Here is a 14,677-nt window from a genome sequence, read left to right on the forward strand (position 1 = left end):
AAATCGGGTTTAGTACCATACCCCTGCAATGATCATTTGTACGTCACAACTAAGTCGATAAGACCATAAACAAACTTCAATTTGAATATACGAGTTTCCACAAAACCTACATGTTTTAGTCTGATTGGTAATCCTTTTCAAATTATGTCATGCCATAAAATCGAATTCACAGTTCAGTTAAGTTTTAATGAGTTCCAAACCGAGCCAGAGTAGTAGAGTTACGAACACACCCCTCGTAGATTCTCAACAATCCGAAACCTTCGTGGTGTCTCCCCCAGCCTATGAGTAGTAGGGTTGCAGCAGATAGACGCCACCACCACTCTCTGCCCTAACTGAACATCAAATCGCCGACATCTACTGTCTCTCTCTACAAGCGCTTGCTTAATCTAACAAACAATGGCCGCTTCGCTTCCTCCCAAAGAGGCCAATCTCTTCAAGCTAATCGTCGTAAGTTCTTCATTCCTTATGGATTTAATTACTCATCGGTTTGTTGTTTCGTTAGAAACCCTAGATTTTGTGTAGCTCGTTGATTGTGGCATTCACGGTGTAGTTTTAGTAGATATTAAGACTTTGTTATTGCCGTGCAATTAAGTAATAGTATGATTGTTATGAAGTTTAGCAGCATGTTGTCATTTAATTTTCAGTATGGCACCATATACAATAGCTAATTAAACTGATGTCAAGTGGTGGTTAGGCATTGAAACTCACATTCTAATTGTTAGGATTTAATAATTACTACATCGATTCGTTGTTTTGTCAGAATCCTAGCTTTTGTGTAGCTTGTTGATTGTGGCATTCACGGTGTAGTTTTAGTAGTTATTAAGACTTTGTTATTGCTGTGCAATTAAGTAATAATATAATTGTTATGGAGTCTAGCAACATGTTGACATTGTTACTGCTCATGCAATTTGATATGTGACATTGAATTTGCAGTGTATTGGTAATTCTTAATACACATGGTGTAATAGCTACTTAAACTGATTTCACATTCTAATTAAAGTACAGGCATGCTTACTTCAGATGTGTGATTTCTAAATCATTTTGTTTTGTTGCATTTGGGGCTGCCATTATGTTTTTAGAATCAGCATCATTGTCATTTTGTCTGATTGCTAAGTGGTTTGCTAAATAAATGATTATATGTTCTGTTGATTGTCTGTTTGGCAGAAATCTTATGAGACGAAACAGTACAAGAAGGGGCTGAAGGCTGCAGATGCTATACTGAAGAAGTTTCCAAATCATGGAGGTTGGTTTGTTACAAGTTATTACATAATGCAACTTTAGTTTTTAACCTTCATTCTACATGTGCCAATATAGTAAAAGTTACGTTCTGCTGTTTCCAAACCATGCTGCACTACTGTTGTTGTCTTTTTATATGTGTTGCATGCTATAGAGACTTTTTTGTAGAGTTGAAACTCGTGTCTGTTGCTTATAAAAATTAGTCATGTTTGCTGTAAGAATTATAATCAGATTAGATATAGCTCTTGAGTTCAGATGTAAGTATGTGACTCCTTAGACCTAGCGAGCTTCAGGTGACCTTTTCAGTTATTACCATTACTACAGAGCATGCACATTACGGTCCAAGCCATTCTATGAGAATACTTTTTTAACTTGGTTATATACTTATATTGAACAGTTGCATCATTGCTCCTTGCTAGAATATGTACAAACATATTAGTTTCACAAAATAGAATCACGAGTCCATAGAGTGGATATGATTGTATTATTATGATTAATATATTTGTTTTTGTCTTCCATTTATTAAAATTCTTTCATTCGTGGTACTTGATTCTAGAAACACTGTCCATGAAAGGATTAACACTCAACTCTATGGATCGTAAGCCAGAAGCATATGAGCTCGTTCGGTTGGGACTGAAGGTAAGAAATATTTTTCTCATTTTCACCAAGCATTTCTATAAGTGCAAGTTTTATGGTATCATATGGATTTTTACAATATTTTATTTTATTGTAGAATGATTTGAAAAGCCATGTTTGCTGGCATGTGTATGGTCTTCTCTATCGTTCAGATAGAGAGTATAGGGAGGCGATAAAATGTTATCGGAATGCTCTGCGGATAGATCCAGATAACATTGAAATACTGAGGGACCTATCGCTATTGCAGGTAGATATGCTTAACTTTTGTAACACTCATATCTTTTCACCACATAATTCTTCTTTATGTAAGTTTTATTCTCGTTTGGAGTTGCTATGAGTCTGCATGCTGATATGGAGATTGTTGACACTTCATAGTTTAAGGATGGAAGATGCGATATTGAATATTTTCTGTTGACATTTATTTTTTAGGTGAATTATGTAATGCCCGGTTTTAAAGTTAGAATTATTTCTGTAGGGAATTATCTTAATATGTATATATTTTAGGGGTTTATACTATAGCTGCATTAGTTATTTTTTGAGCTTTTGTTGTTCTAAAAGAGACGTAGTCATGTTGGGGGTTAAGTCAAACATGCAAAATTAAGCGTGATCTAAAACCTACCCTAAAAGCTAAATTCATACAGTGATAGAGAGTGAATTCAACTGGGTAGAGTTAGGGCTGGCATTTTATTGTTGCAAAGTGATTAAGGTAAATCTGTTTTCTGATTATGAATTAGTATCTAGTAGGACTTTTATAGTTTATACCATTTAAACTTAAGAGAAGAAGGCTGCATTTTGATTGGTCGATTTCATATTTTCATGTAATTAATGTATACCATGTATAATCATATTCTCCACTTGCAGGCACAAATGCGAGACTTGGCTGGTTTTGTTGAAACTAGACAACAGTTGTTGACACTGAAACCAAGTCATCGAATGAATTGGATTGGTTTTGCAGTTTCTCAGCATCTGAACTCAAAGTAAATGTGATATTTGGTTATATTGCTTATTTTTCTATTATACTTATTTCACTATGATAAGTGTGAATTTGCTTAGGTTTCATTGGGATTTGTTTCATCTTTGCTCTTATAAAAGTTCAAACTTCAAACTTTTGTGTTTACCACTTTAAGTTTTATGATGTGACATTTACTTCTTCATAACACTGAGTCTCATATTAACCTTTTTCATAGTAAATAACTAAATTTGATATAATTTAGTCCTTGTACAACATGTTTAACAGAATAAATGAACTGGAAAACAACGCTATTTCAGCGAATCATTCCAATGCATAGTATTCTTTTCGTTTTTTCTATGTGAAAATAGTTTGTTATAACTTAGGAGTAACTGGTTTAAGTTTATTTACTATGAAATTAGTAATTACGAAAACTGTTAGTGTCTTGAAAGGGAAATATACTTTTATGAAATATAGAGGAGCAAATACGAAATCGTAGACTTTAAATTGTAACATATATGAACTTGCCCTGTTAATTATTACGCCCATCAAGTGAATAGGAGTATAGGACCCACAAATCTACAATCACAATTTTATTCTTCCCACACAATCATACATATATGACATTCAAAGTATTATAATTTCATACTGACCCATCATGTTCTTTTGCTAGTGCATCAAAAGCAATTGACATTCTTGAAGCATATGAAGGGACTCTTGAAGACAATTATCCTCCAGATAGTGAACGATGTGAGCATGGAGAAATGCTGTTATACAAGGTAATATTTGTATTAGTCAACACCAGAATAACTTACCTTACACATAACGAGTTTACTGATTTAGTTGGTACTAATATGCATGTCAAAACATTAGTGATGCATATCTTCAGGCAATTGAGCAGTTAATAATCCAAATTTATATGCATAAACGTTTTTTATTTGCTTGTTTTGTCCTTTAGGTATCTTTGTTAGAGGAATGTGGATTGCTTGAGAAAGCTCTTCTGGAATTACACAAGAAAGAATTAAAGATAGTATGTTATCACTTCAATGTTTCTTTTCTTTTGAATCATATAAATGAAAAAGTGATCTAATTTATTACTTTCTGCAAATACTATCATAGGTTGATAAATTATCCTACAAGGAAATGGAGGCTTCTCTTCTTATGAAGCTTAATCGCCTTGAAGAAGGTGAAAAGCTATATAGGGTTCTGTTATCAATGAATCCTGACAACTACAGGTAGAAATGTTTTTACTTATTTTATAGTTTCAGTGTTTGGAGCCTTGCTGCAAGGGGAAAAAATAATGATATTAATTGGGCTCTTGTTTTGTTAGATACTATGATGGATTGCAAAAGTGTGTTGGACTACATTCAAAAAGTGGTCAATATTCTTCTGATGAAATTGACCAGTTGGACTCGTTGTACAAGTCGCTTGGGCAGCAATACACTTGGTCTTCTGCTGTTAAGGTGATATACATCATACAGCACTGAATTCTTAATATTTTATTCGAATTGTATGTCTTTTCATTATCTAAAGTGTGACACTTACTTTTCAGAGAATCCCGTTAGATTTTCTGGAGGATGTAAAGTTTCGAGATGCGGCAGATAATTATATTAGGCCACTCCTAACAAAGGTCATACAATTTTTTTAATTATTTTTTTTATTTTTCTGATTTTTTTGTCTTTTTTTTTTGATAAATAACAACTAACAATTTTAGTAATGTAAAATGTAGGGAGTCCCTTCACTTTTCTCTGATCTTTCTCCTCTCTATGATCATCCTGGCAAGGTTTGTGCAAGCTACCATGTAGAAACTTCTAGAACATCTAACTTCATGAATTCTTTTATTACTATGATAAATCTCTACCCTTTTTTTACAGGCTAATATTCTTGAAAAGTTACTCCTTGAGTTGGAGGAATCAATTAAAACCACTGGTGGATACCCTGGAAGGTAATTTTGGCCTGTGCGTATAGTATAACTTAATACCTACAATTTCTTTACATTTTTTATTACCACTAAATTAATGCGTTGGATTTAATATGCAGATCGGATAAAGAGCCACCTTCAACACTCATGTGGACCTTGTTTTATTTGGCTCAAGTTTGTCCTCACTTCATGAATATTTATTATTTAAAAAATTTTTTGTTGCTCGTTTTAAGATAGTTTTGCTTGTGTAGCATTATGACAGACTTGGCCTGTATGATGTTGCTCTTGCTAAAATTGATGAGGCTTTGCAACACACTCCAACTGTCATTGATTTATACTCTGTTAAGGTTTGTTTATGCTATGCTTTTTTCATTTTGCTTACAGTTTGAATGAAGGTTAATTTACGAGGCTTATAATAATGGAGTTTATTTTATTCACAGAGCAAAATATTAAAACATGGTGGGGACTTTGCAGCCGCTGCTGAGTTGGCAGATGAAGCTAGGTGCATGGATCTTGCAGATCGATATGTAAACAGCCAATGTGCCAAAAGAATGTTGCAAGCTGATCAGGTTGATGGCACCAAATCATATTTTTCTTTAACCTGATATGTTTTGTTTATGATGTTTGATTTACCAATTTTACTATCGCTTATAGGTTCCACTTGCAGAAAAGACAGCTGTATTGTTCACAAAAGATGGAGATCAGCACAATAATCTTCATGACATGCAATGCATGTGGTTGGTGTCTGTTATAATCTTTATAGTTATGCATAAAACTTTTTTAACATCTTTAACTTATCTTCATTTATAGGTATGAAATTGCTTGTGGAGAAAGTTACTTTCGTCAGGGTGACCTTGGGCGTGCTTTAAAAAATTTCTTAGCTGTGGAGAAACATTATGCGGACATCACAGAAGACCAGTTTGACTTCCATTCTTATTGTTTAAGAAAAATGACCCTGCGCTCCTATATCGAAATGTTAAGGTTTCAAGATCGGCTTCATGCACATGCTTACTTTAGGAAAGCAGCAATTGGAGTTATAAAGTATGAATTAAGACATTCTTCTCAATTGTTATTTTCTCTTTCTTATATCCCTTTTTACATGATGGTTTTCTTATTCTTAATTAATGATACAGATGCTACATCAAGCTGTATGATTCTCCTTTAAAGTCATCAACAGAAGAAGATGAACTTGCGAAATTACCTGCTGCTCAAAAGAAGAAATTGAGGCAGAAACAGAGGAAGGCTGAAGCACGGGCTAAAAAGGTATTAAGCTTAGGGTTACATATAGCCAAATACAATGTTTTGCTTTTGTCATTTATGCAAATCTTATTTTTACTCTTTTCTTTATTTCTTTTAGGAGGCAGAAGTGAAAAGTGAGGAAGCAAATGCTGGTGGTGTTTCTAAATCTGGGAAACGACAGGTCAGGCCAGTTGACCCGGATCCACATGGAGAGAAACTCTTGCAGGTGCTCGTTTCGTGATGCAATCATTAATTTTTTTTATTCTGTATTCTTTGATCCTTTATGTATCTATTGAAAGTTATTTGCTTGTATAAGAATTAAACTTTACTCCTGTTTTTTATTTTATTTTATTTTTTTATTTTTTATTTTAATGTTAGACTGAAGATCCTTTAATGGTAGCTGGAAAGTATCTGAAGTTATTGCAGAAACATTCATCTAATTTCTTGGAAACACATTTGCTTTCTTTTGAAGTAAATATGAGAAAGAAAAAGATTTTGCTAGCATTGCAGGTAGTTTGTTTCTATCCTTGATGCTTTCTTGGAAGCCTTAATGACAAACAGATGGTTTTGGTAGTATTTTAATATCTACTCGTTTCATATTAAATAAAATAAAGCCAGTTACATATAACACCCTGTTTCACTGAATAAAGATTAGAAAGACATTATTATTTATTACTGTGAATCATTTCTATTCAGTGATTCAGACTGTTATAAGTAAATACTTTTATCTTTTTATTGTGAAATTGGTATTATAGTCTGTACTTTTATAGCATAAATACGATACTATAAACTGTGAATATATATATGAAATTGCTCCAACTGTACTTCTAATTAATGCATAATTTAATAAAAAAACTAAACGATAAAGCGATGAAGAGTCGATAAATAAGATTAGATAAATAATTGAACTTCTATTTACTTTTGGAAGCTATTTTTCTGTCTATCTGAATAGGTAAGTTAAAAGTTTGATTTATTCGATATTTCTGTTAACCTGACTGCTTTTTTCTTTATCAGGCTCTGAAGCAGCTACAACGAATGGATCCTGTAAACCCAGATGCTCATAAATGTTTGGTATGAAAGTTTTTAGTTTTTGTATTAAGCAGATTAAGTTGATACTTTGCATACACATCATCTAATTGCTGCCAATTTCATTTTTATTTCATACTTTGGTCTCGTCCGTTCTCAATAAGAAAGTAGTGAACATGGCTTTCTTTGTTCAAGATCAGTGTTTTTATATGCGTTTATTTTATTTTTACAGATAAGATTTTTCCATGAAGTTGCATCAATGCCAGATCCTACCACTGATGGTGAAAAACTTGTTTCTGGCGTCTTAGAAGCAGAGCGACCAACTTTCAGGTTATTTCTACGGTGTCAAAATATATGAAATTGATTTTAAAGATTATAGATTGCATAAACATAGATAATATTGAAGTTCTTATTTGTCTTATTTGACTGAAATTATTTTAAGGTTACCTCATCATTGAGAAAAACTGGTTCAGTTACTTTTTCTAATATGTTTAATTTAGAAGTTAGCTTCTACCAAACCAGTGGCCTGACAGATTGATAGGATGTTGCTTTTGCGGCCTTAAGTTTAGATGCTTGAAAGATTAATTGTTGATATTACCTTCTGAGTTAGAAACATATGCTGGCTTGTTTTTTTAGTTGCTAATCAAGTCTTTGCATTTTCTATTTTAGTCAGTTGCATGATAAATCTCTGATGGAAGCAAATACTGTTTTTCTCGAGCAACATAAAGGTAATTTTCTTTTTTACATTATGCTACCGGTTATACTCTTGTTAACATGGGTCCCACATTTATGATCATTGTTCTACATATAAGATGATTGACTTGGTGGCAATGCAGATTCTTTGTTGCACAGAGCAGCAGTAGCTGAGATGATTTATTGTTTAGAAGGAAACAAAGGTGATGCGGTTAAATTGATAGAAGAATCAGCCAATAACTTTGTGTCTAGGTAAGAGTGCATGTGTGTTTCATTTCAATTTGATTGCCTTTTCTTTTATTAGTTTAATAGAATGGCTAATGCTTGGATGCTCTGTTTTTGAATCAGTAATGGATCAATCGGATCGGTTAGAGGATGGAAGCTGAAAGACTGTGCTGCGGTTCACAAAATATTGGGGACTCTTTTTAATGATAATGATGCTGCAACAAGTAAGTTATCAGTTTCCGCATATTTTTCTTATTGAGTAATGCCCATGAAGTTTCAATAATAATCCAAAGCTCTGAATTCAGCTATTTCAGAGTCGTTCGTATACATTAAATATAAACTTCAGTTGACTTTTAGCCTATTTGATATGTTATTCTTTTAGCTATTCTTTTTTGTTTGACCTGTTTTTCTTCTATTTTTATTTGACATGCTTGAGATACATCACAACCTAATTTGTTTATTTAGAAAATTAAAGACAAAAATGAACATCTTAACTTTAAATTAATTGAATAATTGTGCGGTAATGAGCTAATTTTTGAAAAATGGAGGTTAAATCTGTAATAGATTTAATATTTATTGTATGTTATTAATCTTTTCTGTATTAATAATTTAATATTTAATTACATGTGGTAAATCTTATTAATCTAGTATAACTTGTATATATATTATTTTGCAGGATGGAAACTTCGATGCGCCGAATATTTTCCATACTCAACCTACTTTGAAGGCAGACTTTGCTCAACTCAGGCTTCAAACAAAGATTCCAAACAAATGCACGCCGAAAATGGTTCAGTTGAATTTATACCATCAAATGCCTTAAAAAATCTAGCAATCTAGATAGACGCAAGAATTTGGATTATTTCATGGGTATAACAAACAACTGACAAACATCTATCACCTAATGGGACAAAACCATTTTGCGGGTTTGGTACAATGATGAAATAACACGACAGCCGACCTAGGTAAAAAGGACGGTAAAAACCGTTGTACCACCACCTTTAGTACCTGTGTTCTTAGACGGTTCGTTTTTAAAGTGTGTATACTGTTAGTTTGTGTTCACTACTTTTTAGTTTTAAAATTTTGAGGGTTTTTATTCGATAGATGAAGAGAAAGTTGAGAAGATTTCATAAGTCTGTTGTACTTGTCTTTTTATTCTCTCTTTTTTTTTTTTTTTTTTGGGATTTATGTTGTACAAATGCTATAGAAATTTTGGCATTGAGGCGCTTTTTGCTGCTATAAACAAGTTGACTCTATTCATTTTTGTGTGTGGGGTTATAATATAATATTTGTGTGTGAAGTATGGTGGAGATCACTTGGGGGTGATGATGATCACATGGGAGATGATGGAAAGTATTATGTTGGGACCAATGGTTTGGTGGGTTATATGGTTAGCCAATTATAAACATCTGCTGCTGGTAGAGGTGAAAAAAAAAAAACCCTGGTTCTGGACCCGACCCCCGACCTGGCAGTTCCTAGAACCGGACAATGACATGACCCTACCCTACCTGCGGGTATAGACCGGGCTTTGAGTTTCTCTCCGAAACCGACCCAGACCCGGTGGAACCAGTTCCGCCAATACCCGGTCAAAACCCGACGCTACCTGAAACCTGAAGAAAAACAGGAAAACCTGGTCAAATACCCGGAATCGGTTCCTACCCGGACCCGGTTTTGACTTCTGTTGACCATACCTGGGTTCCGGTTCCTGAAAATACCCGGATTGTGCACCTCTAGCTGTTGGTAAGAGGAGGCAAGATAGGTTGTTCCTAATGTTTTTCGTTTTTTTTTTTTTTTTTGTCTTTAAATCTAATTTGCTTAAAACCGGCTGGTGATAGAACTGTTATGTAAGTTCGCCGCATTTTGTGGATTTTGGAACCAAAGATATATGCATGGTAGGGAGAGACAGGACTTGGTCCAGTATAACTTCGTAGCCAAATTCTATATTTGCTATGAATGAATAGGAGAGAGAAGCTGCAAGGAGAAAGGGAGAGCTTGATCCAATATAACTTCAAATATCACCCGTGCTTATTGGATGCGATTATTGTACATGAGATAAACACATTTAAGTGTGCTTGAGTGCAGTTACTATGATGGGTAATTGTTTGAAAAGTTTTCACACGTATGTTAGTTCTATGAACAAAAGAATAGACAATGCTGATTGTACGAAAACTCGAATGCTTAATCCAAGACAACGAATTTTTAGGGTATAAAATATAAGTAAAATAGGAGAGATAATGTGGATGACTTAATTAACTTTCAGATTTTGGTAATGCAAATGTGACGAGTCAATATCTACTCAAAAGGATTCTAGTAGAGAGAATGCTTGAGACTTGTTTCAAAAAATAGACTTGGTAATTTGTTTAGTTAACTAAATACCACTATGATTCAAGCGTAAAGTAGAACGAACAAGAAGTCATTGTTATGTGATTTATGCACAGTCGAGGCTCCTAAACATATCCACGTGGCATCCATTTATCCATTTATAAAATATCTGTATCCATGGACACATGCATGCACACGTTTTTGAGATAGTATCCATACACCATCAATCAATCTACATTTAGGCTGACCAAAGTAGGGACCATATCTTTCAGGCCCATAGACCATAGTCTTGTTAGGGTAATATGGAACATAAAATTTGGTTGTAGTGCATTACATATCTACGTAGGCCCATGCGTCGGCCCATGGCCCACCATATGTGTCCATGTGGACCATGTTTATCTTAATCTATATTTACATGAAGTGGGTTAGGGTTAGTCTTTAATTTAACATTTTATACATGAACATAGTTTAGATTAGATTATGACATATTTTGTCATCTATCAACAAACAAATTTTCGTGAAATTGTTTATTTGTTAAATTATTAAAATAAGAGAAGCACAAAAGTCGACGCTAATGACCATGACTATCGCCGCTAATTCCTCGTCACTATTGGTCTAATGTCGTCGCTAAAAGTGTCACCGCTAATGCTCCGTTTTCTTGTAGTGATCAGATCATATCCATATATATCTATGTATCATAGATGATCTTCCAGAATCACTATTGAACAATATTTTTTTGTTTGCCACATATAGCGTAAACGAAAACTTTTATGAACTCAATTTGAAGAGTCATTTTGTTTGTTAATCATCAAACGTTTACACAAATGAAGAACTTAAGAGCAACTCATAATGTAGATTAATGAAATATATTGCAATCATATTCAATCTCTTTTCCTATAATCATCGACGTTTTTTATTCGTATCAATTTCGATGATAAATGAGTCATTCATTGCATTGCTAGTTCATATCTTATGTAATTTAAGTGCACACCATGCTAGGCACTCCATAGCTTATGTAACTTAAACACATCATTAGATAAGATGGACTTCGTTTTCGATTATAATTATAATGCCAATCATAAAACCATTGGCTATATTATATATTAAACAGTATACAATATTCCGGTTAGGACATCTTATACGAATCTCGTTATGATACATGAAACCAACTAAAGCAATAAATATTGTAACTAATGTTATATTAATTAATTACTTTGTATATGATTGTGTGAGTGTATTGTAACATTAACAAAGTTGGTCGTGCTTGAGAAGACAAGAGATCACATGGTTTGTCTCCACATTGATCCAACGGCCACAAACATCAAGAAAATAAACAATTAAGAAACCCTATCAATCGTTATTTAAAACAAAAAAATATCCCGGTTTCTAACTAGTGTACGTCAATGTTTTGTTGGTTGCAATCTACGAGTACCACACTCCCTTGATCATGTGACCGACCATTAACATAATTGACCCCCTTTGCTCTTTCAATCATTCGATATTCCTCATTTATATGTTATGTGTGTATATAAGTATCAATATAAGCATTACCTACATGCTACAACAATTATCTCATCTTCTAATTAATTGTTTCTCTCAAAATATAAAAAAAAAATGGGAAACCAAGTGCTTGGGCTTGAAATTACCGAACTTAGACTAGGGTTACTTGGCGGTGGTGGCAGTGGTGGCGAGAGAAAGGATAAGAAGAGGGTGTTATCGGGAGGTGGGCGGGAGGTGGATGTTGGTGGTGGAGTGAAGAACAGAAATGTGGATTTGGTGGTAGGGTGGCCGCCTGTGTGTTTGCATCGAAAGAATAGTATATGCAACGATGTCGTTAGAAAGTTGTACGTGAAGGTGAGCATGGATGGAGCACCGATTCTTAGAAAAATCGATTTGAGTTGTTTTAGAGGGTATTTGGAACTTGGGATGGGTCTTGAGAAGTTGTTTGGTTGTTATGGAATTGGTATGTATTCTTTTGTTGATATGTGTATCGCTTAGAAACAAATGGTTATATGCATATAAATATAGAAATGACAACATTTAGGGTTGGTAATCTAAAACCCGAAACATTAGGAATATGTATTTGGGTAGACTAGGTATGGATTGATTTTAGAAAGTTTTAGAGGTATGACTCGAGTATGGTATTAAATGATACCAGACTTGATTACTCAAAGCAAGCATACGCATTTACCTGAACGTTAAACATTTTCTTTTATCCTTGATAACGGATTAGTCTACTAATTCACTGAATGTTTGTTTATATATTTATCTAACTACTGTACGTGGATAATAATTTAAGTTATAAAAACATTAAAAAATGAAATAATATATCTTTAAAAGTAATTTTTAAAATAGTGAAAGGTTTTTCAACGCTTTTCTTAAATTTCCAGGCAATAAAATAAAAAGTATTAAATGATTTACATATATTTAGAAAAAAAGGTTGAATAATGTAGGTGAAGCAATGAAAGAAGACAATGAGAGTTGTGAATACACAGCAATATATGAAGACAAAGATGGAGATTGGATGCTTGTAGGAGATGTCCCGTGGGTGTAAGTGCACTTCATCTTTATTCATATATGGTATACTTCATTTTAGTCATCGTCTTATTGATTTACTGATCACACAAGTTTTTTAAACGTGATAAACATCATAAGTTTAAAATTAAATATATATAACTAACTTAAAAAACAAATATGAAAGTAGTTTTTAATGTAAATTTACAGTGTTAGTAAAAGTATAAAACACAAAGTATTGAATAAACAAAGTTTCTTAGCCACAGTTAGTAAATGAACAGTAAATGAGTTTCTCTGAAAGATTTTTTTTTTCCTTTAAATCCATATTCAAATGAATAAAATTGAAATAAATGAAAATTTTAAACAAACTCTTGTTTATTTTCTAGCATGCAACCAACCAACTATATACCTAGCTAGTAAAGAGTTGCTCTGTGAAAAAAAAATCGTGGAATTATAAATGATTTCGGTATTAATGTTTGATAAACCAAATCTGATCAAACTTGTGAACAGTTATACGTTTATTATTATGATTATTATTTTATTTGTATTTTATGGTGTATATGTACTTGTAGGCATCTTTATTATTTAGCTAATTGAATTTTACTAATTCAAAATTGTACTCATTTACTGTTAATAATTCATACCGACAATGTTGTAAATAACACTTTCGATCTTCACTTTCGTTGTCAATAATTAAACATCATAGATTAACACTTTATATATTTTCATTCGATTTCTTTCACAAAAGTTATTATAAACAAAATTTAGTAGAAAGCAATTGTAAATCAAGTGTATGTCTATACATTATGTGAGTTAGATTGTTCACTAGTTAATTTACGAGTAGGAAGTATTATGACGAATGAATCATAAGTTATATTATTAAAAACTAATTCTCCTTATTACTGTGTTATCTAAATATTTTAGAGAGAATGATATATATAATTTGTATGAGATTTTTATCAATATTTTAAAGATATATATTTTAGAATTTTCAATTATGTGGGCTGGTTTCTAAGACCGGTTCAAATGGTTGCCGTCGAATTAATAAGACAGCTAGTTAGTTTTTTTTTTTTTAAATTCATTTTTTATTTCAATTTGAAGGGCTTGATAGTGGCTTGTAGTGCTTGTTAGTTGTTACCGACAAATAGATCGAAATCTAGGAGAAAATTTGATAAAAATATTAAATTTTGTTCTTCGAACAAAATTGATCATCGACAAAAAGTCAATCTGTAATGTCATTTTGTGTAATGATTTTTATGCAATTTATTTTTCAAGCGGGATGCAAAACTAATCAAGTAATTAGACTTGCCATTTGATTAATGTGAATAAATCGACGTTGCTTAATTAATTGTAGGATGTTTACTGAAACGTGCAAGAGATTAAGGATTAAGAGAAGATCATATGCGAGTGGAATGATTGGAATGCATGTAAATGACAAAGATTTAGACTGAAGGGCGCATTTGAAGGTAGATTTAGTTAAGAGTTACATTATCGTTATTGTTTGATATAGAAAATTAATATATTTAAGAATAAAGACTAAGGAGGCCTTGGCCACCTAATTATTTTATCCTTTAATATTAAAAAACTATTCATGTATTTAGATATTTTAGTGTCATTCATACAAAATACGATAAAATGTTGGATGACGATTGTAATGCTAAAACTTTGAAATAGCTAAATATCAGTATTAATTATTCTGGTTTGTAATTAAGTAAAAAAGCTATCGAAAGTCTTTTTTTTTTCCCTTTAAGAAACACATTTAACTCTTTTCACCATAATATTCATTCACATAAGAGAAACAGACTAACGGAGTGTTACAGGGTATGCTGGGTATCATGCATCGCCCAACTTCGTCTATGAGTAGTGTCATTTGATGGATATATGCTATTATGGGACTCACTTTTCTTTGTTTGAGTGTG

The 14,677-nt window shown here is 32.7% G+C and overlaps 2 protein-coding genes across 2 annotated transcripts; both read left to right on the top strand.

Moving 5' to 3' along the window:
• The first annotated feature begins 356 nt into the window (after positions 1 to 356).
• Positions 357 to 8,887, top strand: LOC143544608 (N-terminal acetyltransferase A complex auxiliary subunit NAA15-like). Its single transcript, XM_077036673.1, has 26 exons — positions 357 to 447; positions 1,165 to 1,243; positions 1,793 to 1,875; positions 1,970 to 2,119; positions 2,734 to 2,849; positions 3,495 to 3,600; positions 3,780 to 3,851; positions 3,941 to 4,056; positions 4,152 to 4,284; positions 4,374 to 4,451; positions 4,551 to 4,604; positions 4,696 to 4,766; positions 4,862 to 4,916; positions 4,994 to 5,089; positions 5,183 to 5,311; positions 5,397 to 5,479; positions 5,553 to 5,783; positions 5,876 to 6,005; positions 6,100 to 6,207; positions 6,360 to 6,491; positions 6,996 to 7,052; positions 7,240 to 7,337; positions 7,677 to 7,735; positions 7,844 to 7,952; positions 8,049 to 8,149; positions 8,602 to 8,887. The coding sequence occupies exons 1-26, from the start codon at positions 397 to 399 to the stop codon at positions 8,760 to 8,762; spliced, it is 2,658 nt and encodes an 885-aa protein (XP_076892788.1). The 5' UTR covers positions 357 to 396; the 3' UTR covers positions 8,763 to 8,887.
• A 2,971-nt stretch (positions 8,888 to 11,858) lies between these two features.
• LOC143544561 (auxin-induced protein 22C-like) lies at positions 11,859 to 14,209 on the top strand. The gene is made up of 3 exons (XM_077036643.1): positions 11,859 to 12,207; positions 12,698 to 12,794; positions 14,113 to 14,209. The coding sequence occupies exons 1-3, from the start codon at positions 11,859 to 11,861 to the stop codon at positions 14,207 to 14,209; spliced, it is 543 nt and encodes a 180-aa protein (XP_076892758.1).
• The last annotated feature ends 468 nt before the right edge of the window (positions 14,210 to 14,677 follow it).

This window comes from Bidens hawaiensis, unplaced genomic scaffold (assembly GCF_021521415.1).
Source record: "Bidens hawaiensis isolate Kalapana, Puna unplaced genomic scaffold, B.hawaiensis_p1.1 tig00013629_1, whole genome shotgun sequence".
Classification (NCBI taxonomy): domain Eukaryota; kingdom Viridiplantae; phylum Streptophyta; class Magnoliopsida; order Asterales; family Asteraceae; genus Bidens; species Bidens hawaiensis.

Coding starts and splice junctions, on each gene's coding strand:
- LOC143544608 (XM_077036673.1), top strand. CDS start 397: ATGGCCGCTTCGCTTCCTCCCAAAGAGGCCAATCTCTTCAAGCTAATC. Junction 4,285..4,373: donor CTTGGTCTTCTGCTGTTAAG/GTGATATACATC, acceptor CTTACTTTTCAG/AGAATCCCGTTAGATTTTCT. Junction 8,150..8,601: donor TGATAATGATGCTGCAACAA/GTAAGTTATCAG, acceptor ATTATTTTGCAG/GATGGAAACTTCGATGCGCC.
- LOC143544561 (XM_077036643.1), top strand. CDS start 11,859: ATGGGAAACCAAGTGCTTGGGCTTGAAATTACCGAACTTAGACTAGGG. Junction 12,208..12,697: donor GTTTGGTTGTTATGGAATTG/GTATGTATTCTT, acceptor TGAATAATGTAG/GTGAAGCAATGAAAGAAGAC. Junction 12,795..14,112: donor GTAGGAGATGTCCCGTGGGT/GTAAGTGCACTT, acceptor AATTAATTGTAG/GATGTTTACTGAAACGTGCA.